The 26360-nt window shown below is 41.0% G+C and overlaps 2 protein-coding genes across 2 annotated transcripts; both read left to right on the top strand.

Moving 5' to 3' along the window:
* Positions 1 to 1680: 1680 nt before the first annotated feature.
* LOC124066286 (fibrillin-1-like) lies at positions 1681 to 12256 on the top strand. Its single transcript, XM_046402555.1, has 11 exons — positions 1681 to 1849; positions 2000 to 4081; positions 4521 to 4643; positions 4784 to 6760; positions 7262 to 7395; positions 7914 to 8357; positions 9382 to 9967; positions 10391 to 10540; positions 10741 to 10958; positions 11689 to 11764; positions 11958 to 12256. The coding sequence occupies exons 2-11, from the start codon at positions 2095 to 2097 to the stop codon at positions 12254 to 12256; spliced, it is 5994 nt and encodes a 1997-aa protein (XP_046258511.1). The 5' UTR covers positions 1681 to 1849; positions 2000 to 2094.
* Positions 12257 to 12719: 463 nt separating this feature from the next.
* Positions 12720 to 21731, top strand: LOC124066285 (neurogenic locus Notch protein-like). Its single transcript, XM_046402554.1, has 13 exons — positions 12720 to 12738; positions 12999 to 13235; positions 13318 to 13470; positions 13627 to 13805; positions 14140 to 14332; positions 14453 to 14572; positions 14771 to 14890; positions 16742 to 16762; positions 16891 to 16952; positions 17056 to 17248; positions 17421 to 17549; positions 17856 to 17991; positions 20902 to 21731. The coding sequence occupies exons 1-13, from the start codon at positions 12720 to 12722 to the stop codon at positions 21041 to 21043; spliced, it is 1704 nt and encodes a 567-aa protein (XP_046258510.1). The 3' UTR covers positions 21044 to 21731.
* Positions 21732 to 26360: the final 4629 nt, after the last annotated feature.

Here is a 26360-nt window from a genome sequence, read left to right as displayed (position 1 = left end):
TACATATTACTATGATGTCACAATAGACAGCAGGAGAGGGATGCATATTGTCTCACTTTCAACCACACTACACTGGAGCAGAGCACTAACTTCCTGAGTAAAGGCACATGACATGAGCAAGCGTTCACATTTTGGTTTTAGGATCAAAATGCTATTTTCCCAAGCTCCCTTAAAACTTTTTAGCCACATGATCTGTTGTAGGCAAGCTGGCATAATTTGTTGTTTTCATACTTTGGTTTTTGTACATATCAAATAAAGAAGATATAACACATTAATTAGAAAGCTTTAAGGTTCTTTGTAGACAGCATTTTTTATAGTACCTTTTGTCAGAGTGAGACTGTTTCCCACTGTTTACACTCTGCAACTCTATGCAAAGGTAAACTGCTGCCTCTAGCTTTATATTTAACAGATAAGTGGTACCAGTCTACTCATCTAATTGTCCACAAGAAAGCATCTAAGCATATTTTTGAAAGTGTCAAAGTGTTTTTATAAAATGGAATGAACAGAATACTCATATAGACAAGAAATATCAGATGAGTTCAGTTTAGGGAAAAGTTGAATGTTAGAGTAAAATAGAAAACTATAGAAAACAATAGCTTTAGTGCTATTGTGGACTTTAATGGCACTGGCAATTTACTCATGTTTTAAGTTGTCTTAAGGCTACAAGTGTTGCAGATGGCGTTGGACCTTATGACAGCCATCATAATCATCTTTGTCATAGTTACAGTCCCTCAGGGAAGCTATGATTTACAGTAGACAGTCCTACTTTTATGTAATAGGACTATGCCTCATACTCTCACTGTTCATCCAGAGCCTCTCCTGATAGACAGACAATAGCCCTGAAAGGCCTGGAGAGAATACTGGCATTTTGATGGTAACCCAATAAGAACAAAATGGGATTGTTGTCATTATTCTCAGAATTCAACTCAAATACTTCTTTGAGCTATTGTCTGTAAAAAGTAGTGGGGTGACTGACAGACATGCACAGATCATTGTGGAAGAACAGATTCTAAACCAGACCACTCTGGTGTGTCTAGTCTGATATCAGTTAACCAATCAGCTGCAGTGTTCTTAAATCATATGATAAGACCATAAATCCAAACAATCCATCAGAGTGCTCACTCCCAAGGCCATAGTCACTCCGTGACTCAAAGACTGAGGCTGAAAACATCGTAAAATTCAAAAAATACAAGTCCAGCATTTACAGACTGTGGTTCATAGAGCCTCTATCATATAAGTGAATTATATAGGTATTGAAACTAGACTTTAATTAATAACAAACATTGAAAAATAGATAAATATGGTGTTGAATTGAGTACAATAAAAAGTACATAGGCAAACTATAGGCTGTAAAGATCATTTACGATGTGGGATTAGCAAGAGAAGGAGACGGTAAATGACCTCTTTGGGTGGTGAGTCAGAATAAGACAATAACATTCTCTGTGTTACACTGACTATAACAACAGACACCAGATCATTGTTCAGTGGTATGAAAGTAGGCTGTGGAAACACAAAGTACAGGTAACACATACTGTGCAATTAGGTCAAATCGAGACTTTACCTCCCAGCTGGATGGCATTTCAGACTTCATGTGATGTGCAGCTGCTTAAAGAACAGAACTTTGTGGCATTAATATTCTGTATTTTTGATTTAAAAAGTGCACTGTCATGTGCACCCGTATCTCTCTTGTACTGAATATGAAGACTAAAAAAAAAATTAGTATGTAATCTAAAAAATGGATTGGATTAGGAAGATGGATTATTCTCATGATCTTCTTTTCTTTGCCCTCTCAGGTTTCCACCCCTGTGGTTGATAAGTCTATTTGCATTGCTGAAATGCTGCTGTGCAGGTATATTACCTTTGAATAAACTGTCATTACTGTTTTACCCAACTACCAGACAGCAGACACGAAATCACAAAAGTTTTTGTGACCATCAAAGAACACATATACACATACATAATTAAAACCAGTATTGTTTAACTTTCATGTTCTTTTCAGTTGTTGACCTGAAGGAATGTGAGGCAGCTGGCAGCAAGTGCCACCCTCAGGCCGAGTGTCTGAAGGTCAGAAACGACTTCACCTGTGTGTGCACCATGGGCTACGAGGGCAATGGTTTGCTGTGCAGTGACATTGACGAATGTCTCAGTGGCCTGCACGGATGTCACCCGAAAGCCCACTGCAACAACACCCTGGGCAGTTACAGCTGTGTCTGCCTCAATGGATATGTTGGAGATGGCATTGACTGCCAGGACATTGACGAGTGCCAAAAAAAAAATGGGGGTTGCCATCCTAGTGCACTCTGTACAAACTATGAGGGTGGGCGACAGTGCCAATGTAAAGTTGGCTTCAAGGGTAATGGCTTCGAGTGTACTGATGTTAATGAATGTGCTAACCAAAGAATCTGCCATTGGAATGCCACCTGCACCAACAACCCTGGGTCTTATGTATGTACCTGTAATGCTGGCTATAAGGGCAATGGAAACTACCTGTGTCTTGACATAGATGAATGTTCAGAGACTCCTCGTGTGTGTTCTTCATCACTTGGCTACAAAGGCTGTAAAAATCTGCCTGGCAGTTACCGCTGCACATGCAGCAATGGCTTTGAAAGTAATGGCCAGAGCTGTGTGGACATCGACGAATGCGCAAGCAACATCTGCAGTCTATATGCAGACTGTGTGAACACAATGGGGTCATATCAGTGTACCTGCAAAAGTGGTTTTGTAGGAAATGGATTGACATGTGCAGATATAAATGAATGCAATGAAGACAATCAGTGTGACCCCAATGCTGTTTGTATCAACAGACTGGGGAGTTACGAGTGCTCCTGTCTAGGAGGTTTTGTAGGAGATGGCCGATCATGTGAAGACATCGATGAGTGTGCAACACCCAACATTTGCCCTTCTACCACTACCTGTGTCAACACTGCCGGGTCATATTACTGTGACTGTGGCAGCGGCTTCATCTTTAATAACTCTAAGTGCCATGACCTCGATGAGTGTGTGGCAGGGCACTGCAGCCGTCATGCAGCCTGCACAAATTCACCTGGCTCCTTCTCCTGCAAGTGCGCAGCAGGGTATACAGGAGATGGTTTCACCTGTGTGGATGTGAATGAGTGCTCGCTGGCTAAACAGTGCCACTCCGATGCTCTTTGCATTAACTTTCCGGGCTCCTACAACTGCACTTGCCAGGTGGGTTATTCTGGAGATGGGGTGATCCAGTGCAAAGATGTGAATGAGTGTCTGGTGGATAATGGAGGTTGCCGAAATAAAGCTACATGTGTCAATAAACAGGGTTCCTTCTCCTGCCAGTGTGAGTCAGGCTTCATTTTGATTAACCGAACTTTTTGCCAGGACATAAATGAGTGTATGGAACTGAACAATCCATGTGGAGTAAATGAAGAGTGCAAGAACATCGATGGATCATTTGAGTGCCCATGCCGAGTTGGTTACTACCGCCCTGCCAGCAACATGGACTGTGTTGATATGGACGAGTGTAAAGACAACCCTTGCCATGTCAATGCCACATGCCTCAACACCCTTGGGTCCCACACTTGCACCTGTAAGCGAGGTTTTTCAGCAAATGGCACCCGGTGTGAAGATATAGATGAGTGCTCTGCAGAGGATACATGCCACCCACAAGCACTATGCAACAACTTCATAGGGGACTACTCTTGCTCATGTCAGCAGGGTTTCACAGGTGACGGCTTTTCCTGTGAAGATGTGGATGAGTGCACCTTCTCTAACACCAAATGCCCAGCCTTCTCAAGGTGTATCAACTCCCCTGGTGCTTACGTCTGCTCATGTTTGAATGGTACGGTGGCCTTCAATGACTCCTGTGTGCCACCCAAACCGTTGTGTGACCCTGCCTGTCATAGTCACGGCCTGTGCCACCGTTCGCCTGCTGGATACCAGTGTGTGTGTGACCTGGGTTACGTGGGTGATGGCCTGACTTGCTCTGACATAGATGAATGCCAGAGGGAAAACATTTGTCCCCAAAATGAAACTGAGTGTACGAATATCCCAGGATCGTTTGCCTGTGTCTGCAAGAAAGGCTACGCTCTGAATGGAACACAATGTCTTGGTAAAATGCAGTTCTTTTATTGTTATTCTGATAAATCTATAAACTGTGGCTAATTTAGCCTGGTTATAAACTCTGCTTTGCTGCCCACAAGTGTGATTTGTCTGTGATTCATATGAACAAATCATAAAGTGAACCAAAAATAACAATTCAGGCTATGATGAACTGTGCTAATTTGAAAGGAAAATTCATAAAATGCACATAATGTGTACAATGCCACTTTTCTTGCTAGATAAGCTGATAAGGTAAATCCACATTTCAGCTTGACATGATACCAGAATAAAAAAATTGTTTTGCCTCACTTCAAAATGAAAGTTTATCTGTAAAACCTGGTTTTAACATCACTTGTTAACTCTTATAATTGAGTGTCCTCTAATGGGAAGCTGTTAACCTCCATCTCTTTCTGCCTACTAACCTCTGTATTTGTCTATTACCTTTCTAGATGTGAATGAGTGTGAGACAGGGCAGCAGGAGTGCAGTGAATTTGCTCAGTGTGTCAACACAGTAGGCAGCCATTCCTGCTCCTGTCTTAGTGGCTTCACAGGTGACGGGAAGAACTGCTCTGGTAAGCATCAATTGCTCATTATTAACATCCATTGCACCAGTTGTGTGTTTTCCCTTCATAAGTAGACTCTTTTGTGAGATTTCTTTTAGCACCATTTGGGGCTGCTTCCTTGACACTGTACAATTTTGGATAAATTATAGAATTTGATGAGTGCCAAGTCCAAAATGGAGGATGCCATCCTGTTGCCACCTGCACTAACACGCCTGGATCTTTCTACTGTGCCTGCCCACCTGGTATGGAGGGCAATGGCTTTGACTGCCAGGATGTTAACGAATGCGAGCAGAACTCCACTCTGCCACACAACTGCAGTGTCCAGGCTTTGTGCCACAACACAAACGGGTCCTACATCTGCCAGTGCCAGGATGGATACCAGGGCGATGGCTTTGTTTGTGAGGATGTGGATGAGTGTCAGCTAGCCACAACCTGTAGCAGGAATATGACTTGCAGCAACACCCCTGGTTCCTACACATGTTCATGTATCTTGGATATGGTGTACGACCAGGGAACATGCATGAGTGAAGACACCTGCTTGAATGCTAGTAGTGTCTGCCACTCATTTGCCAAGTGCCACACACACCAGGGTTCCTTCTACTGTCAGTGCATAACTGGTTATGAAGGAAGTGGCACCGAATGTTGGGACGTGGATGAATGCAAGCAATCACAAAACCAAACCTGCCCTGCCTTCTCCTACTGCTTCAACACTAATGGCTCCTACATCTGTGAGTGCTGGGAAGGGTTCCAAGGCAATGGGACACATTGTCAGGACATGGACGAATGTGTGATGGGGAATTTCATCTGCCCTGACAACAGTACCTGTACTAACATAGAGGGGGACTATGAATGCACCTGTGACCTAGGCTTCTCAAGCAATGACTCCCTGTGTTGGGACATAGATGAGTGCTCTCTTGACATCATCCAGTGTCCTAATTTCTCCAATTGCCTAAACACAGTTGGATCTTTTAACTGTGAGTGTTGGGACGGGTATCAAGGCAACAACACTGACTGTCAGGATATCAATGAATGCCTTGTCAACTCTACTTGCCCTGAGCATAGCACATGCATCAACACCAATGGAAGCTACCTCTGTATTTGTGACAGTGGATTTTCCAGCATGGATGACTTGTGTGTAGACATTGATGAATGTAGTGACACAGAGCTGGGGGAACTCTGTGCAAATGGCACGTGTGTGAATGCTATCGGCTCATATTACTGTGAATGCTTCAAAGGATTTTGGAATAATGGGACAGAGTGCATGGATGTTGATGAATGCTCCTTCAACTCTTCAGTGTGTAAGCCCCATTCCACATGCGTCAATGTCCCTGGTTCATATCATTGCCCGTGTAATGAGGGGTTTATTCTGAATGGTGCAGATTGTCAGGATGTGGATGAGTGTCATGACCCAGATATCACCCCTTGCCCTGATAACTCATTATGTAACAATACAGCAGGGTCCTTCTTCTGTCTGTGTTCTCCTGGGTACAAGTCTGTTAGCTTGGGCTGTGAGGATGTAGATGAATGCAAGGACAACACCACTTGCCGCTTTGACCAGTTGTGTACTAACCTGCCTGGAGCTTATAACTGCTCTTGTCCTCCCGGATATCATGAGGAGAAACAAGCATGTGTCGACACCAATGAATGTGGGAATTCAGTGTGTCACCCCTTGGCACGGTGCTGGAACACTCCTGGCTCCTTTTCATGCCACTGCCCTCTGGGCTTTGCAGGAAATGGCTCATGGTGCAAAGATGTGGATGAGTGTGTTGCCGTAACCAAGCCATGCCACCATCAAGCTCAATGCTATAACACCCCAGGGTCATTTGTATGTGTGTGTGATCCTGGTTTCGTCAGTATTGGGTCACTCTGTGTAGACTTGGATGAGTGCCAACAGGCTAACGGGCATTGCCACTCTACTGCCACCTGTTCCAACTATGTAGGAGGCTTCGGGTGCTCTTGCAGTCGAGGCTGGAATGCTACCAAAGACAACGGTCATGGAAAAGGAGGATGTGTGGACTTGAATGAGTGCGTGTCTTCCTTGGCATGTCCTAAGCAAACATCTTGCACAAACCTGCCAGGGTCTTACAGCTGTTCCTGTCCCCAAAACAGCACAATCTGCAGAATGGGTTGGCTATGTCTTTGTTAATCACCTGTCTTAATAATCATACTTCAATATCTATGTTTGTGTATGTCATTGTATGTTTTTTTTAATTTATTCATAATAGAGAGATTAGAGAGATCAGAGACTGATGATTGGCCTGGTCCATTAAAGCTTTTGGTATTTATTATCAGTGGGATTTTTGGTCCAATTGACGATAAAATAAATGCATTTAAAAATGTGCTACTTGGCTTTAATGTAGCCTTGTAGCCTTGTGTGTCTGGCCCCACTATGTGCTCTCAAGTACAATATGGGTGTGCAAAATGCGGAATGCAAGAGAAAGTGGAAAAAATGGAAATAGTCAAGTAATTGGAAAGGATTTGTGCTTAAATACAGTACTTAAGTAAATGAATTAAATTGATTTCTGAATAACAGTTTAAACAGCCAGTTCACATGCTGGTAACATGTTTGGTTTGATCACAAAAAAGCTATTTTAATTTGCCATTTAACTGTCTGTGTTTCCTAATAGAGAGTAGCCTGTACCCTTTTGGAGCGGAGGTTGGTGATAAAGGAGTAAAGATGGACACAGAGGATGGAAATTCCCCATACATCACACCACCAATGGGTTTCCCCTTTATGGGAAAATTGCATGACAGGGTTTATGTAAGTGTCTTACTGAATCTACAACATCAGAAAGATTGAAGGGACAGTTGTGTAATCTTCAAAAATTGTTGTTTTCAAATAATTTAGAATATTGAGAAAAGTTACATCTGAATCCAAAATGTCACTGCACACAAATATATGCATTTGATTTGTATGTTTTGATAAGGTTTTGACATATTTTTCAAACATCATATCTAATAACCTCCTTGGCAGAAGTAACGGTAAAGCTTAATGGAATATAAAGGATTCTCTGAATAACATTCAGAAGTGTAATATTTGATACTGTAGCAAACATGGTTTACTTCAATCTATAATGTGTAGATCGCAGCATAACATTACCCACACAAAAAGTGATCCCTGTGGAGCTTAAAATAAATGACAAAATGAAATTAAAAATAAATAAAAGAGACGAGCTGCTGTAACTCCAGTAAAGTTAGCTACAAGTTGTGATTTTATGCCGAAGATGACTGTTGGATATCGGTCTCAAATCAACTCTCTCTCTGTCTTTCCTTCCTCAGTTTTCTGACAATGGCCTTGTTCAGTTTCAATCTGTTGCTGAGAACCAGCAGTACCTGCTCCCAGCTCCCTTAGCCAATGGTTTCCCTGACAACATGAATCTGTCCCTATTAGCGGTGTTTTGGGATGATGCTGACCTCACCCATGGGAATGGACGGCTGTTCTATCAGGCTAGATGTCTCCACCTGCCATATGTTATCATTAATAGCTTTATGCTGAAACTTGTGCTTCATATTACTGCTCCGTTTCTTGTTTTAATCTTTCAGGAATACCATGAGCCGGATATATCGGATATCTACTCCCAGGTAGTGTTTAATCGCACAGCAGAGGAAGTGACAAAGTTTGAGGAGCGGAAAAACAAGCCTGTCTTCACCCCTTCCTGGATCCTCAAAATCACCTGGGACCATGTAATGCCTGTCTTCTACCAGAAGATCAACATCTCAGAGGTAAAAATTTGTTTGTTTGTTTTTTTCAAGCTACAAAGCATGAATATATCTTATTCTTCTGAAACAGGTTTTTCTTTTTTTCTAAAAACTAAAATTGCACCCCAAATTAAGAAAAAGTATTCCAACACATATTTATCAATAACACTGTCATGTTTCATATTTAAAAAATGAAATATTACTGGTAATGTCAGGCCTTGTGGATCTTTCGTTTATCTATTTGTCTGGTTGCCACTTCACTGTTCATTAAGTGTAACTGCTCTTTTTGTACAATATTGTACAGTTATAGTAACAGACTCTCCACCTGCCTACACTTGTATTTTGAGTGTAATTCATTTGCCAGAAAACAGACAAAACACACAATGAGTAAAGTTAAACATGAATTTAACCAATGGTATTTCTTTTAATTTTCTATAGATATCTTATATTGTTATTGTGAACTTGTATGGCCACTATAATGGTACAGTGAAAATCAGTGAATCTTATATTGTGTTAGCCCTAGTACAAAGTACATACACAATAATTGATGATTAAGTGGTAATTGAACAGAATAGTTTACTAAAAATAATTATGCCATGTAAGACATGTGCTAAATAAACATGTCTTACATGGCGTAATAATGCCAGCATCTATATTAAACACAATAAGAATACAAACTCATCATCACTTCATACTTGTCTGACTGAAGCTCTACCTGTCCTTTAAATGTTCCAGTCTTAGTGAAAGGTGTGATGGAGCAGGGACTGTTACTGTTGACTTGCGTGCTTGTCCTACTTTGCACGCTGTTATTGTATGCAATGCGTGCTGTCAGCTCAGGGAAAGCAGCTGTTCTGTCATTTAGAGGACTCATTCTATTTTGTTTACTCTGCTGCCACCTTGGGGCTGTTTCATCATCAAGATTTGAATGTAGTTGCTGCCATATGTCTATTGTATGTCTTTTTGCAATGTCCGTTTTTTCATATTAACGAGTTAATATGAGCTTTCACTGCACTTGATTACTGAAACAGTTTTGTTTTGCCATTTTCAGACTAACACTTTCCAATGTATCCTGACCACGGATGGAGTGCGTTCATTTGCTCTCCTGCGATACGGGGACATGCGCTGGGGTCCTGGCCAGAGACTATACCATAACGCTCTCATCGGCTTCACAGATGGAATCTCATACCACAAGGAGCCCACTGTCCCCCCAGAAAACCTTTTTGGGCCTGGGGGCAGGTACAGGCCTCAGGAGATAACAGGGACCATGGGGAAGTCAGGTCAGCTGGTGTATGATTTGACAGGACCAGCAGGGTCAGATCCCCGTATCAGGTGCCAGGTGTGGGCGATGAAGGAGCCTGACCCTGCTGAGTGGACAAAGGGGCTGTTTTCATGTCCCTGCACCCGCACCCAGGCTCTGCAGGACCAGTCGTTTTTGCAGGATACCACTGACTCAAGTTCAATTGTGACAAAGCTGAGGGGACAGCGATGGGGGGGTACCGGGGGCCACATGTTCCAGTCCATCCTCTCTAACAGACATGGTTCAGGAAAGAGATGTGTGTATGAACTGGATGGTCCCTTGCTGGCTGGGTACAATGAACGCTACTTCTTCGGACACAGCATACAGAAACATATCGGTAATACATGTGATTTTTGGTTAAATCCACCATAAAAGTAAGAATGTTTTTACCCAGGGTTGTTTTAAATACTGCATTATTTGAATCAAAGTCAAGATTTGCTGCAAAGAAGGTCCAAAAAAAAGTCTTGACAGCAGAAATGAATTAATTAAAGGCATAATTTGCAGGATTTGCTGTTTGTAAACACAGCATTCAAAGTGTGAGAGAGAGATACACAGCAAAGGTGTCTGTAGATATACATATATAAATAATAATAATGTTTGTAAATAATAATGTTTTCACATACTATTAAGGAGAAAATGTTGTTTTTTTAGTTTACACTATTAGGATTACTGTGATGCATGTCTGTTGCTGGGATCAAACCTTTCACCAGAAACCCATGCTGCCACAGTCACTTGTATCTCATCAAACTTCTCTCTCCAGATGAAGATCTCCTCCCATTCCAGTGGTGTTGTATTGAGTCTCCTCTGTGCCATCTTTACCTCAACAAGAGACCACTGGACCGTTGCCAAGGTTACAGCTGGGCCAGTCCCAATGGTTGTAACCCAGCCAAGAAGGCCACACAGGGTGTAGGTGAGGGATTGTTCCCAGTAAACATACACAAGCAAAAGCCAGCAAAAGAGCACCATCTGTACAATAACCAGTGAAAAGAAACACTGGTGTATATATCCAATCATTGCCAGAAAACTTACTGTACCTTTCATCAAGGAATATAGTGTGATGAATTTAAATTATTTTTCTGAAAATCTCCTTCGTCATTGTTTTCCTTGCAGCGATGGTGTATGGTGGTCTCCATTTCATCACCTTCGATGGGACTGAGTACTCTTTCAAGGCCCTGGGAGAGTTTGTTATATTGCGTCTTTCCTCCACCACAGGCTCTAATATCTTCACTCTGCAAGGACAGACTGACAAGCTACACATAGATGCAAAGGGGATCATTGAAGTCCCAGTAGTGGTGCGCATGGCTGCCTTCCACCAGGGCATCGGCAAGGTCAGGATGTTTGTGAAGTGAAGACAGCGTGACTGTGTGTGTATTCCACAAGCAGTTTGTGTGTCTTAAAGGAACTGTTAAATCTGAAAAAATAAGCCTCTTTACTTTCTTTGTGACAGATAGATGATTAATGCCTCTTTCACATGTAAACAGCTGGTACTGATTAGTCTAACTTAGCACAGCTAGTCTAGTTCAAAAATACACCTGCCAACAACTTCTAAACTCATTAATCAGTGTTGTTTATTGGTGTTTAATTTGGCAGACACTGTGACCAATTTTCATGTAGTCTCGTCATCCCCCTGAGGTTATTGGATTTGGCACCATTGCACCTGAAAAGAGACCTGGCAACCTGACCTGTAGGTGCAGGTGCTGCATAGAAGTACTGGATGGGTAGACAAGCTGTTGTTTGTTAAGAAATGGTTACAGCACATAACTACCACTTCAGCTACAAGCTGTGTTAAATTAATGTGTTAACTAATGAGTTTTAGAGATGCTGGATATTGCATACATACTGCATATTTTAACTTCAAAGTTGGCTATTTGCATTTGCTTCCAGTCTCTGTGTTTTAGATAAGCTAATGGCCTCCAGCTTATTAAAAACACACAATCTTCTCTGATAACTCTGGGAAAAGAGAGAATGAGAACATTTCTACTCTTATAAAAAGTATCAATATCAATTTCAAGGAGCATCAGTAATTTCCTCTTCCTAATATTCACATATGATTTTCAGATTGAATGGAGATGTGCAGAGAAAGGAGACCAATTGCAGGTCTTTGTGGATGATGCTGAGGTCCCAGTCAAAGTTGGTAAAGATCACCACACACACCTGACATAAAAGTAAAAAGCAGTTTTGTTTTTGTGTGAGACACCAGAGTGTGGAAGCAGGTTTTAAAAAGCCTGTATAATGTATAATGTAAGTATATAGTTAAGACCTAAATGCTGTGGTTGACCAAATGATCTACTGACATGATGACAAATATGTCCTAACTGACCTTTCAGGTATCATCCACATGGGTGAGAAGGACTTTGCTGTGCGCTGTATCTCACTGAAACACTGCACAGCGGTGTACGCAGGTGGTCTCCATGTGGTGGTGTGGCGGGTTGAAGGCCACAGTCAGCTGGCGGCCATGGTGGAGGTTCCTCAGACCTTCTACAACCGCACTGTGGGTCTCATGGGTCTCTGGAGTTCCAACCGCTCTGATGATTTCCTCATGTCCGATGGCAGACTCCTCCCCTCAGAGGACCACAACCCACCCTCAGAAGAGAAACTGCATAACTTTGGCTTGTCCTGTGAGTAGACCATAGATGGATATGGTTATACTCTTTAACTGTGTTTGAAGAGAAACGTTGAGAAGTAATTTATAAAAGTTAAATCATACAAAGCTTGTAAAATACTGAATGCATAAAATTAATATTGCGCTGATGTCTCCTGGTATCAGGATGACTAGCTGGCTTACAGTGAGCCCTCGACCCCTGTTCATTGCAGTGTTGCACCAAATAATAATACCTGGACCGTTCTATCATTAGCCCTCCAGTCCTATCATTAGCCATCCATCCAGTCCTCTCGGGGTTCTGCCATCTAATCCTACATTAGAATTATGCTTCAATGTTCATATTCATGGGTACTGAGGATTGCCTGGAACATGAGATGAATACACAGGATTCAGGATACAGTTCAACACCTCATCCATGCTGCCTCTTCTCCCACACCCCCAAGAGTTTCTTCTCTTTTGGACCATGCTGAGTATTTGAAGATCTACCATGCCTATAGCATCCACGGGTCTCCACCTTGACTTTATCATATGTATTATGGACCCTACAATGTTCATGCACGACACTGAACAATTTCTGGAATCCCTGTATTGAACATTTTGTTCAGGCCTTTCCAAGAGTAAAATCCTTCCACTTTTCCACCATTCATGTGATCATGCAGTCCAGTATGGTGGTCATCATCTAGACAACTGATAGGGTGTTTTGCACAGCTACACACACCTGTCCCCACATCTGTACTGATGTGTGTGTGTGTGTGTGTGTTTCTAGGGGCAGTTCCAGTTCCGGAGAGCCTGTTGTTTTCTCCACCTGCACTGGTTCCCCTGGAATCTGTCTCTTTTAAGAGTCTGCTGGAAACCATCAGTCCTGCTGAGGTGGAGCAGCTGAGGAGGAGCTGTAAAGGCAGCATGCAGTGCGTCCATGACACACTAGCTTCTGGAAGCTCTGACCTGGGCAAGTGGACTCTGGATGCCGAGAAGCAATATCAAGACCTGGCTCGGATTTATGGTAAGATGCTATTTTGTAAATGAGTTTGTGCTTTCATCATCGATCTGTACTAATTCAATGTGATTTCACTGTCGTCTCCTAGGTAATATGCCTCCCATAGTGACAGAGCCCACAGTGATCCGCTGTAAAGTCAACTCTACTATCAGCATTAAGATTGTTGCTCAGGACCCAAATGGAGACCCCATCACCTACTCGCTGCTCTACCCCAGGCCTGCACGGGCTTCCATAAGTAGCGGTGCGAGACACACACACTTTTACCTCTAATCTACATACCAAAGAGAGCCCCCACAGTGGCACAGTGGTTGGCCTCACAGCAAGAGGGTTCGAATCCCAGTCACACTGAGTCAAAGTCACACTGCTGTTAATAAAACCCTTGTGCTTTCCACTGCAGGTGACGGCCTCCTGACATGGACGCTCCTCACCACACAGCCTGTCCAGCTGACCATCAAAGTCAGTGACGAGCTCACCAGCTCTCTGTTCACCCCTATTGTACGCGTCTGCAACTGCCTCAACGGAGGAACCTGCCAATATGACAGCATCACTGAGAACCACCTGCAGGGAAGGTTTCAGGTACATTTTTGAGTTTAGATGCTCTTATCCACTCTTTCTTACTTATTCATCAAATTTTCTAGATTGTGCTGATGCTGACCTTTAAAAGGAACAAACAGGTGTAGTGCATTAGGAGGATTTCTACATAAGTGAACTTATATAGAATTATTATAGTGGCAGTCATGATAAGAGGTCATACTCTATAAATGTTAACAAAGGGTGTTTCAGAGTTCCCCTTAAGCATCCTTTATGAAAGCAAGAGGAGCATATTGCTGTCCACAAAATTTAATCTGTCAAAATTTAATCTTTCGTCTGTCCCTTGCCCATTTGTGTTATTCGTGTTTGTGTCTCCCAGGTGGTGGGGTGCCTGTGCCCAAAGGGATTCAGTGGAAAGTTCTGTGGGAGCACTCCAGACGTGTGTCGAGGCAAACCCTGTTTCCGGGGAGTGCAGTGCCAGTCCGAGTCAAAGCCTGACCAGTTCACCTGTGGGGAGTGTCCAGATAACACTGTCTCTGGGGGAAAACAGGGATACAAGTGCTTTGAACGTGGTCTGTAGCATATTTGTGATTTTTGTAGGCAGAATTTTCTCTTTGTTGGTTGGAGAAAAACAAAATTAAGTCCGTTACCTGTCGTTGATTTCATTTTTGTTTCTCGGCATACCTTGTCAGACATGTGCAGCCCTCCCTTCCCTTTCCCCTGCCACAAAGATGCCAACTGCCGCAGCACAAAACAAAACTACACCTGCACATGTAGGCCTGGATTTACAGGAAATGGACACAACTGCACAGGTAACAAACACCTCAGTATGAATAACAAGACGTTTATTTACAGTGTTCTAACCACACAGCTGTCCTTGTCAGCACTATTGCCTCACATCAAGAAGGTCCTAATCCTTGAGTGTGGCTTTCTTTGTGAACTTTGCTTGCTCTCCTTGTGGTATGAGTATGAGTTGTATATAACAAATCAAAATTCTTCTTCGATTGCAGATATAGATGAGTGTGCAGAGCTCTCAACCTGTCCCAATGCTAAGTTTGAGTGTAAGAACAAGCCCGGGTCTGTCGACTGCTTTTGTAGATACCAGAACTCGAAGGACACTGATGGATGCGGTGAGTGAACAATTGTAACTGTTCATTAACATTTAGCCAGCAGTGTAATATTTAATCATTCACAAAAAGGTTACAGAATGAAAGGGAACATATACCAATAATGTTTGTTTATTTCTCCCAAGTCATTTATTTCACAAAAAAGATAATCTGTAAGTTAGAAACATTGTCACATAGAGGCCAAATGTACTGTACAAGCCTTATTTACAAATACTTAATAGCACTTGATGTCTTATATAATATGTTCAATTTACTAATGGTAATAGACAACTTATTTGAAAAATGTTGCTGGCATCAAATTCCAAATAAGCATATATTCACAAAAAACGTTGATGAGATAAAACATTAAATATATTGTCTTAGTGCATTTGTGATTTGGGGTGTACACCTTCACAGGTGTTGTTATTCATTTTCCCTAATCAGCTCCCTTCTCAAGACTTATGGAGAAGTCATATGATGTGGGAGATTCTGATAAGACAGATTCCCATGTTTATGACTTCAAGATTTTAAATGTCTGTGAACAAGTCAAGATGTGACTGTAGAATTGGTCTTGTGAGCGTTAAACACACTGTGGCGCTGTATTAATTAAATTCACACATCATTATCTCAAAATAAAGAATATGGCTCACGTGAAGCATCCATGTTTGGCTGGCAATTCCATATTATTATATAGTAAAAACTGGCACTTGTAATTTCCTTGTGACATAATTGTGGAAGTAGTGCCCATGTAAACACTGTATCATACTTGTCTTTACAGGATGGGACCCCTTATACTAATATGTACATGGATTTTGGTCACCTCATATAATTCCCAGCATACTGTACCTTCTGTAGGATCTAAAAGTGTAAAACTGCACACACAGCTCACCTTACTTCGCTTGCAGATGAAACAAAACAGGCTTCGATTTCACACAAATCCATATACAAAATTAGGCACTTTTTATAACATCAATTCCAAAAAGGTTGGGATACTCTATAATATATAAATAAAACAAAATGTATTAATTTGCTAGCAGACAATACATTTAATGGGTTACTTCATTAACTTATTATTCTGAATTTGATGCCAGAAATACATTTCAGACATGTTGGGACAGGAGCAACAAAAGACAAAAGAAAAGTTGTGCACTGCTAAAAAAAAAAAAAAACACCTGTTTGGAACATCCACAGGTAAACATGTTCAGTAGTAACAGGTGATAGTATCATGGCTGGGTATGAAAGGAGCATCCTCGAAAGGCTCAGTCGTTCATAAGCAAAGATGGGGTGAAGTTCACCACTTTGTGAAACATATGACTGTATAAAGGATATTATTACTCAGGCTCAGGAACCTTTAGTAAAATCATTGTGCCAAACCATTGATTTATGTTTTGCACAGCTTCCTAACTTTTTTTGGAATCAGAGTTGTATCTATTTATTGCAAAAGTCCAAAACAATATCCAGAAAGTCCACAACACAGTCATAAAACTGTGTGTCCCTACTCTTTACTTGCCGCTAACTACCTTAAAGTGCTTGTTACATGTTGCAGAATCACTGGTCAGTCTCAAAGCAATGTGCATGAATTTATAAGAATATGAAGACATGCACAAATAAAATGTAAGTTATTTAAGTGTATTCACTTAGAGTACACCTTCACTGAACATCAAATCTGAGGAATTATAAAATATTTTTAAATATCAACAAGATCAATATGAATAATAACAACTAATTTCCAACTCAGCTATAATCAGCCAGAATAACTGAAATTGTCATTGTTATAGTTACAATAAATAATAATAAAATGCTCTACAGTAGAGTGCATGTCCGGTCTGCCACCTGTGTATGTAACTGAGCTCTGAATGATGTGTTTCTCTGCAGGTGACTCTGCCAATCCTCCAGGTAAGACTTCCCATGTGGTTGTTTGTAAAGCTTCACTAGCTTTATCATAGCTGTGCTCTTCCTCTGGTCTTACTGTGGTGAACACTCTCAGTCACCATACAGCTGCTGCTGCTGTTCTGTGTCTGCAGGGTGTAATGTGTTCAATGTCTCTGTGGGCTGGACGAAGAACAGATCTGATGGACTGCAACAGGTGGGGGGCTGGTAACATAATAATTAGCAATAACAATACAATTTGACAAATGTCTATAGTGCGATATAATTGATCATTTATTATTTATCTCCTGCTTTCTCAGCTGGTGGATATTCTGTCGATGGGTTTCCAGAACAAATTCTACAGTGCTAGTGAGAAGAATCCAGCACAAGGATCCAGTCCAAGTGTGGCTGAATATCGTATCAACGTGTCTAGTGACACGCCCCACTGGTACATCAGAGACTACCTGGCCCGAGTCAGCAGCCACTATGACATCAGCGCCATAGAAGTTGATGGTAAACTAGCTATGCTTTTAGTGATTGTCACTATTTTCAACATGACACCTATAACTAATATCATACAGTATATTGCACTATTTCAGTTAGTCATAGTATTGTATAATATACTGCAGCACAAACTGGTAAGATAACTACCGTCCCACTTGCTCTCGGACTGTCCAACCTACAGATCTGGATGAGTGTAAGGCCAGGGAGGCGGTGTGTGTCCATCCCGCCCTCTGTGCCAACACTTACGGAGGCTACAGATGTGTTTGCAATGGCACAACTGATGTGGACGAAACCCAGTCGTGTATATTAGGTGAGGTTCTGAGCACACTTTACAGCCATCCTGCAGGTACAGCATTGGATCTTAAGCTATTAAGCTGTCAAAATCAGCATTATGGCTGTGCTGAACACACAAAATGCATCTCAGAAATGCTTTTTGTCTGTTTAACAGCATATGTCAGTGATTTAGGAGAAAATCATTGTCTAGTTACTAACCTACAAATGACACATTAACATTTATTATGTCATTTCACACTCTGTAAAAAGTCATTTTATCACTTTGATGAAAGCATTTTATGAAAATATTTGTCATGACTTGATTTAGTTTGACCCTATGCAGACAGGGACCAGATGAATGATAGGGAGGTGGATCTTGTTCTTGGCCTGGTTCTGGGCATCGGCATCCCTCTGCTTTTGCTGCTGCTCCTTGCTGCACTGGCCTGCTTCTGCTGCTGCAAGAAGACTGTTACGGGAGAGTGAGTTACACCAGAAGCACAGGAAGTAGAATTTACATGGTTTCTTTTTTCACTTTCTACACAACACGCATGACTGACCGACTTATAAAGAGTGTTGTTTTGAAAGTTAATAAAAATATTACACAGGCTATTTGGTGCTGATAAACAATGTATTTAAAGGAATGCTCCACCAAAAACAAAACAAAACAAAACAAAACAAAAAACAAAAACAAAATTCCTCAGTCATCCCAATGAGGCTTCTCTGTGACTGGCCACATAGAAGTTCCCCACCAAAATTAAGACTGAGGAGTTATCAAAGACGGCCACTAGGAGACTCCAAGAAGACCAGAGACTTTAGCTTCAGTGCTTTTAATTTATGTATCAATGTGGCTGTTCCTGGCACAAAGGTTTTTAGCCTCTCTAGCGCTAAGGATATAAAAATAGGAAATAAGACATGTTTTCTGATATGTAATCAACATTACAGCCAACTAATACTATATTTATAGATTAGCTAAATGGCCATCACTAAAACTAATGAATAAAAAGATTTAGATTGGCCAGCCAAACAATGTACTACTGTAGAGGATGTCCAGGACACACACACACACACACACACACACACACAGAAAGAAAAAGAGAGAGAGAGATAGTGTTCCAAGGTACAGTAGTCAAGTAGGTCTGCTAAGCAACTTGAAGGCTTCAAATCCTGTCTTCTGCAGCACTGTTTTCTTGTATTTAACTTCTCAGTTGGAGGACAGACTGCCCACTCTCTTACTATATTAAACAAAAACACTTCCTACTAACAGCTTTGGTCTGAGTTATGAAACTGCACTTGGGTAACACTGAGGGATGTTTGCAGATTGAATATACAGTAAACTGAGGTAATGATGAGGGTAACACTTCCACAGATGAGAGGTTCTGTTTACTTACAGGAAAATGGGTAAAACAGCATCATCAAACCAAACAATATAATTCCTTAACAGAATAGTTTTACTTTTGGCATGTGCATGGCCCAAGAGAGGAAGGCTATGCAGGCTCATTGCCCCATCTACTGAGCATCAGTGATATTGTGAGGTGCCTGTGCAGAGCCCAGTATGCTAAAAGAAAACACCCACCCCAGACACAGCTTGTTCACTCTGCTGCCTCTTTGTGTGTACTATGAAGGGACTACAACTAATGTTTTGTGATGTAACATCATAACCCTGTGATGTAAAATGCTAAATGAATCTCATAGCTTGCTTTCCTGTCGCTTTTATCTGTATGGTAAATATGAAGCTACAGCCAGCAGCTGGTTAGCTTAGCAGAAAAACAACATCTGCATACCAACCCCTCTAAAGCTCACTAATTAACTTGCTAGGCCTATCTTATTTTCAGTGTAACAATGACTCATTGTGGTTTTAAACCAGATCATGTGCCGTACTGTTTCTTAGCTGCAACCAGTAGCTTTCTTTTTTGTGCAGATTAAACAAAGATATAAAGTTTCCAGTCTTTATGCTAAGCTAAGGTAAGCAGCTTCATATTTACCGTACAGATATAAGAATTCCATCAATCCTCTTATCTAACTCTCTAACAGAGCATGTTTCTCAAAATGTTGAAGTGTTTCTTTAAATAAAGGAGGAGACTAGCTAACCAGACCATACAGATCGAAAAATCAGTCACAGTGAAGAGACTGGAATTATTTAACCACACTCTCAGTGACACATAGAAAAACATTGGGTCACAGTAGGATTTCATGCAAAGCTGAATGCACCATGTGGAAAATCTGCTGTAACTGCTAAAGTACATCTTATATTCACATGTATATATGTGTGTGTGTGAATGTGCACAGCAGTGTATCTATTCATGAGTTTGTGCATGATTATAATAATGTGTCCTTGGCTCTAGCATGTGTATACAGATGTATGGCATCTGGGCCAGGTGTTAGTGGGCCATAGAGACACATAATCCCCCTGATGACTGTCCTGCTTTCTCTGCTGTCTGTAAACTAGACCCTATGGATATAATGGTCAGCGCCAGCATTGTGGGATTATGTTGTTAGATTAGACTGAATATGTAAAAACCAGTGAAGACAGAGACATACTTGGATTATATGGTATGATATAATAGTCCTGAAGGTCTTAAAGGTAAAGGATATGATGATTTAAGTAAGTCAGTTAAGTAACATACAATCTATGTTTCCATGTAGATTTGGACCATTGCATGTATAAAGTACTATAAATTAGTCTAAAAAAAAAAATATCTAAAATCTATACACTGTATTTTGGACTACGCTTTTGAACACAACACTTCACAACAATAACTGTAGTCAGGGACAAAACAAAAGGTCACAAGGTTTTAACAGTGAAGTTCCCAAGGAATCATTGGCAAGGGTTGTTATTTTCAACTTTGAGTCATAGAATTCTTGGATACATGGCACACCAGGTTGCTGTGCCAAATTGTCAGAGAGAATACATTTATTTGCAGAAAGTACAACTATAATGATATACAATCCAAAACATCTGGATTTGAGGAGCACTGCAGATGTTCGCACCATGTTTTTAATCAGCTTTAGTCCCAGATTTCAGCATCTCTCAACATCCAGAATTTCTAGGTTAGAGCTTGCATGAATATTCATGAATCACTGAATATTCCACAACAATTGCCGCCTATCCAAACATTTCCATAAATTGCCTGAATTAATTGTTTACTTTATGGAGAATCATAGACAACACTAATCAGAGCCTCAAATTCACTGCCAAAGGTGCAGAAACGTAGATGTTGATGGAGATATATCACCTTTACACCAACTAATGATCCACTTGGCACAGGCCAACAACTCTGTTTTTTTTATTATTTTACATATTTATTGATAACCTATTTGTCACTTTACATCATCTTGAAAAGTAGACTTGTCTACTCCTGCCTTCTGATTGTCTTATTTTTTTCTTCCAGCCTCCCCCATTTGTTGCCAGACTACGTCCAGGAGCAGTACAACCCTCCACCCTTCAACTATTCTGACCCTGCCCTTCACTACGTTACCCACTTCAGCCCACGGATCCTGGACAATATCACACCGAGGCAGCGCCTCAGATAACACAGACTAAAACCATACAGTGCTTTTGGAGCCAATGTATATTCTATACAACAAGTTAAACAACCCTTATTTATTACTGTAATAAGTAATTAAAACTGAGTGACTTTTAAAGTCAATTATTTCCAAACCTCTCTGCTGAGTGATGGACCTGTCAAGTTCGAGCTAGAAGACTTTTCGCCCCGACAACTGTTTACAGCCAGAGTCTGACCCAGCAGAACTCGACCACCTCTTGGCTGGAGACAGTGATGAAAAGTAAACCACTGCAGTGGTCTTTGGCTTCCAGCTGATAGCAGGCCAAAAGTCTCTTTGATAGCAACATTAGTATTTGCCAGAATACCTGGCATCAGGTTCCTGCCCTCAGTTATATTAAGTATCAAGGTTGTCATGATTCTAGTTCAGAATCTACAGTATCTCATTAACATCAGAAAGTTTAGTCTCATAATCGTAATAGATCATTTATATATGTTATTAATTTGCAAACACTTCAAGTAGGCATCACTGGTTTCTAAAAACATTTATTTCACTTATGCTCTAAATTACTGTTCATTGCTGGATTGTATCCCAGTTAAATTAACACAGCAGAGTAATTCAGTCCTGGCAGCTTTCTTTTGTAAAGCTGGACTGTCATTGCAAGTCAGAAATCAATGTGTTGATATAATATAAATCATTAAAAATGCCACTTTAGCAACATTGAGTTGTGGTGATATTATTTTAAGAACAAAGGAACTTGGATGTTGGTGCTGTGACAAATATGCCACTTTATTACTGGGGGAAGAGAATGGTAGTGTTTAAAGTTCAGTATGTAGGATTTAAGAGGATTTAAGGGCAGAAATTGAATATATTATTCATAATTATGTTTTCATTAGTGTATAATCAACAATCATTATGTTTTCATTACTTCAGAATGAGCCTTTTATATAGGAGCAGGTCCCCTTCCACGTAGCCCGCCTGTCCGCCACTGTCTTTTTACATGAACTTGAATGGACAAACGAGACACTGGCTCTACAGAGGGCCTTCAGTATTTTTAGCAGCCACCTTAGCAGAGGCTGAAACAAGGGCTGTTCTGCTGGTCACAGTTTGCAACCTCACCACTAGATGCCATTAATCCAACACACTGGACCTTAAAGACTTCCTTTAACATGAAGGTCTGCAACTTTATCTTGGTAAAGTGAATTCCTTGGCCGAGACAGTCAGTCCTTACCAACCATTTTCTTTATAACTCACTGTGACCTCTGACCTGCAATTACAGGGAAAAATGAACACCGGACTGTCATTCTTTTGCAAGTTCATAAGCTTCAAGCTGCAGCTGCTAAGAACTCATAGTCGTGTAAGTACAGCAATCATAGCAAAATAATCATGTCATTTTCAGATGTTTTTTTTTTTGCCAGGATGGGAAAGCCTGTCACATACTGAACTCAAAGCCACCACTAATATTGCTACTGTATTGTAATCATGCTTTCCAATGACGATCAGTGCAATATTGATCAGTTTATACATTTAATCAAAGTCAAATCAACTTCAGTATCACCATCAACATGTAGGCTGACATGCTGATTTTAAATCAAAGAATCTTTGATCTATTCAGTGGTGGAGGAAGTAAAAAATACTCCAGTCTTAGAATTCAAAATGTTACCTCCATATAAGTTAATGTATTATCAGGAAAATGATCTAAGTTGTGAAAGTACTCACAATGCATTGGGTTATTGGATGTTAATTAATGATGCATTAAAATACAAGTAGTAGTTAAATGATGTAGTTAGTCAAAATAGAGCTACTTTAATACTCACATTCTTTTTGGAAAAGCTGCATTATAAAGCAGGAAAAGAAAAACAATTGCATCAGACCCAGAGCAAGCCCAAGGACCCAAGATACACTGTTTGTCGACTGACTGTAAATAATTTAAATAGCTGGGTAATTCTTTGTGAATTTACACCACCTACAACTGAGGTGGGTCTCTAAATTGCGTTTTATTTAACTGTCCCACAGTATTTGACACACAGAAGACCAGGTATTGGAGCATATTAGTACTGGTTAGCTTTGGGTCACTGGTAAACAAAGGAGGACCATCAACAAATGTTTTGTCCTGCATTAAAACAAGTTAACCCGGCCATACTATTTTTAACTGATAATAGTAAATGATATCTTGTAAGATAATCAATGCTTAAAGTCAAATATTAAGTTAAATCTTGATCTACAAAAAAAGAAAGAAACAAATAACTATAGTTGTTTAAAAAAGCGTAGTACAGTGAAAATGACAATATTCCCAGTGGTGGAAAAATATTTGGATTCTTGACTGAAGTTGTAAGTAAGTAAAGGACACAATACCACAGTGGAATAAATACCATTACAAGTAAACATCCTGCATTCAACATTTTGTTTCAGTAAACATTTAGAGAAATCAGCAATAAGTACTTTGAATATCAAAGGTTCTCACTGTGCAGAAACGCCCTGTTAACTACTTTATAGGCTGTTGCATAGTTTAATTTATAAAAATGCACAATATGCTCATATTTTGTCTTTTTGCACAAAGTAATTAGCATAATTAGTGATTAATGGCTGTATATATAAATATAGAGGAGTATGCGTAAAAAGGAAATACACAAGTAAAGTGTACTTGAGACAAGTTTTGCTACAAATTTTACTGTTTTGCCAGATCCCTGCAATTTCGTCTCTGGCCACCAGGTAACACAGCTGAGTCTTCCACACAAAGCAGCTCAATCCCTTTTGTTTATGAGTAAGGTTTAAGCAGAAAGGCAGAACTCTTGTTGCCCCAGACACACATATGGTCATACACATACACACACACATTCATGCACAGATGACAAGACACCTGCTCTGCAGCCTTCAGCTGGAAGTGGCCGCAGCATGTGGGGGAGCTTGCTGCCCCCCGCAGAATGAGATCATCTGAAGGGGGTGTGGAGCGAGACAGCCCTGCAGGTCCCTGCCACTGCAGAGACAGACCTGGCCTACGCTACAGACAGGGTCAAGGACAGGGCTCTGCTATAACACTCTGCCTCTGTCAATTCCTTATTATGTCTCGGGACCAAAGTACACAACTGCCCCTGCATAACCTCCGCAGTGCTTCTCAATTCCACTGGTTTCAGCTTCTACACGATTGATTGAGAGAGTAAACTGAGATTAGGCTATGCTACAACATTACTTACACGATTTGTGCAGAAAACTTTTAGAAAGAGTAAAAATCCACAGCAAGTACAGCTCCTGACACCTGTTATAGGCAAAGGTACAGCTAACAGTGAATAGCAGCCAGTGAGGATGAAATCACCTTGTTGAGAGAGCTTTGTAGTGCCACACTTCTGGAAGGTTCCAAGTGGCTCTGTTTCATGCTGCTGAAGTCTGCAGTGTTTGAACTCGGGCTCCATACCGACTGCAGCAGACAAGCTGGAGGCAAGCCAGTGAGGGAAAGAGGGGGGAACAGAGAGGGACAGAGTTAGATTGAGTCAGAGAACCAGAGAGAGGACGGGAGGGAAATGAAAAGTGAGAGAGTGAAGATCAACAGAAGGGATTCTATTTGACAGCCAGTAAGTGGTTTTGTCCCTCAGATCCCCTCAAATAAAACAACTGACATGTGCAAGTTTAGTGACACTCAATGATCTAGCGCCAGGCTCAACAAAACAGAAAAACGTTAGGGGGTTAGAAAACTAAGTGCATGCTTAACACTATATCCATTTCATCACAACATGATTGAAATAGGCAGGGAATAGCAGGACCAACCAAATCCTCTTATCCGATTTGAGGCCATTAATCATTTCTGCCTCATGATGTAATTTTAGAAGACATGTCATTTCTCAGTAACAGGTAGGCCAGAATGCCATTGGAATTGGCTCATATGCAGCTAGCCCATTGTTGGATCTTATACAGCAATTGCCCTTATTGCACGATTGTAAAATCATCCACGCCCACTGGGATTGATTTGCTGTGGGCTGTCAGCTTTGTCCATTGACTGGGCCACAACCTTTGGCCAACATATGCTGGGAAACATTACTGATAATCAGGAATTCTTCTCAGAGGTTTATAGACGAAATTGCCTGTAGGTCATAAAAAATACATGCACACATGAACACTCCTCTTCCTGCATCGTATTTAAAATCAGTGTATGAAGCATTTGCACAGAGGCGTCTAGGCTAATCTCACATGAAGACACGCATGTGGATGCTCAAGCACACTAGGAACAGACGCAGGCCTGCGTGTGCACAGAGATGCACACTCACACAATGTAAATTTCTTTTCACTAACAGTAGCTTGACATCCATGACGCACAAACAACTGCCATTCTCTCCCATGAAAGGTGATCCTCTCCCTTGGCATGGAACCAGCAGGTGCATTACAAAGCCCCATTCATTAATAATGGCGTCCAAGTCTTTCAGTTACACAGGTAAACATCTTCTCATATTTGTCACTGGCGATCCATCTCTCAAAGTCCTCACCCAGGTACAGAAATTAACATTTTCTTTAAGCTTGTTGTTTGAAAGCTGCTTTATTTTAGAACACGACTGTGCAATAACACCCCACTGCACAGTGCAACCACAGACTGTATCTCATGCTGCATGCCAACCCGCCCCCATTACCAAAAGCTGAACTGACCCACATGGTAGGTTTTTCTGCAAAAGGAACAATGCTAACTGCTATCAGTGGGAGTGATGTTACAGGCCGCTGGGAGGTGACATTAATGAAGATGGAGGGGTGACTTTAGCCCTGCGTCTGCTGAACTAATGTGACCTTTGACCCCTGTGGTATGGAAATGAAAGCTGCCGTTTTACAAAAACGTTCCGGGTTGGGCTGTGTCTGATAAGGAGTCATTATGTGAGACGGTTACATATTCACAGAGCTGATAAGAGTAGGCAAAACTTAATAGGAATAGCAGTGGTTTGAGCAGTGTGTATCCATGTGCGATTGCACACACATGGATCAATCTGAGAAAAAAATAATGGAGTTAACATAACACCTAACATCCATAATGCAAAAACAACACTAACATATAATGTATTGTGTTTCATGTTGTGAATTAAGTCTTCTTTGAATCACTTCATGGAGATTGGTTTCAGGTTTTGTAGAGCATTAAGTCATGTCTCCTGAGTTCCGATATTCCCCATCCATATTAACCTCCAACCTGAAATCACCTTTGACCTGGAGCAGGTCCTGTGAGACCTGGGGATCATTGAAGGGCATGTCATCAACCAACCAAACAGTTGATTCTGCAGATTGGGCACAAGGACAAAGTAATAAGCTATTCTGATTTGAAATGTTTATGACCCAACAGTAAACCATTGTCTGTAAACAACAGTTTCACTGGAGCAAT

This window comes from Scatophagus argus, chromosome 10, assembly GCF_020382885.2.
Source record: "Scatophagus argus isolate fScaArg1 chromosome 10, fScaArg1.pri, whole genome shotgun sequence".
Taxonomy (NCBI): domain Eukaryota; kingdom Metazoa; phylum Chordata; class Actinopteri; family Scatophagidae; genus Scatophagus; species Scatophagus argus.
The sequence above is the reverse complement of the archived record's forward strand: the minus strand, read 5'-3'. Positions and strand labels throughout refer to the sequence as shown.

What these genes read in the sequence shown, in the direction of transcription:
- LOC124066286 (XM_046402555.1), top strand. Translation starts at nt 2,095, where the DNA reads ATGGGCTACGAGGGCAATGGTTTGCTGTGCAGTGACATTGACGAATGT. An exon ending in AATTGCATGACAGGGTTTAT is followed by an intron (nt 7,396 to 7,913) that starts GTAAGTGTCTTA and finishes TTCCTTCCTCAG; the next exon opens with TTTTCTGACAATGGCCTTGT. An exon ending in CAGCATACAGAAACATATCG is followed by an intron (nt 9,968 to 10,390) that starts GTAATACATGTG and finishes TTCTCTCTCCAG; the next exon opens with ATGAAGATCTCCTCCCATTC.
- LOC124066285 (XM_046402554.1), top strand. An exon ending in ATACAAGTGCTTTGAACGTG is followed by an intron (nt 14,333 to 14,452) that starts GTCTGTAGCATA and finishes ATACCTTGTCAG; the next exon opens with ACATGTGCAGCCCTCCCTTC. An exon ending in AACCCAGTCGTGTATATTAG is followed by an intron (nt 17,550 to 17,855) that starts GTGAGGTTCTGA and finishes GACCCTATGCAG; the next exon opens with ACAGGGACCAGATGAATGAT.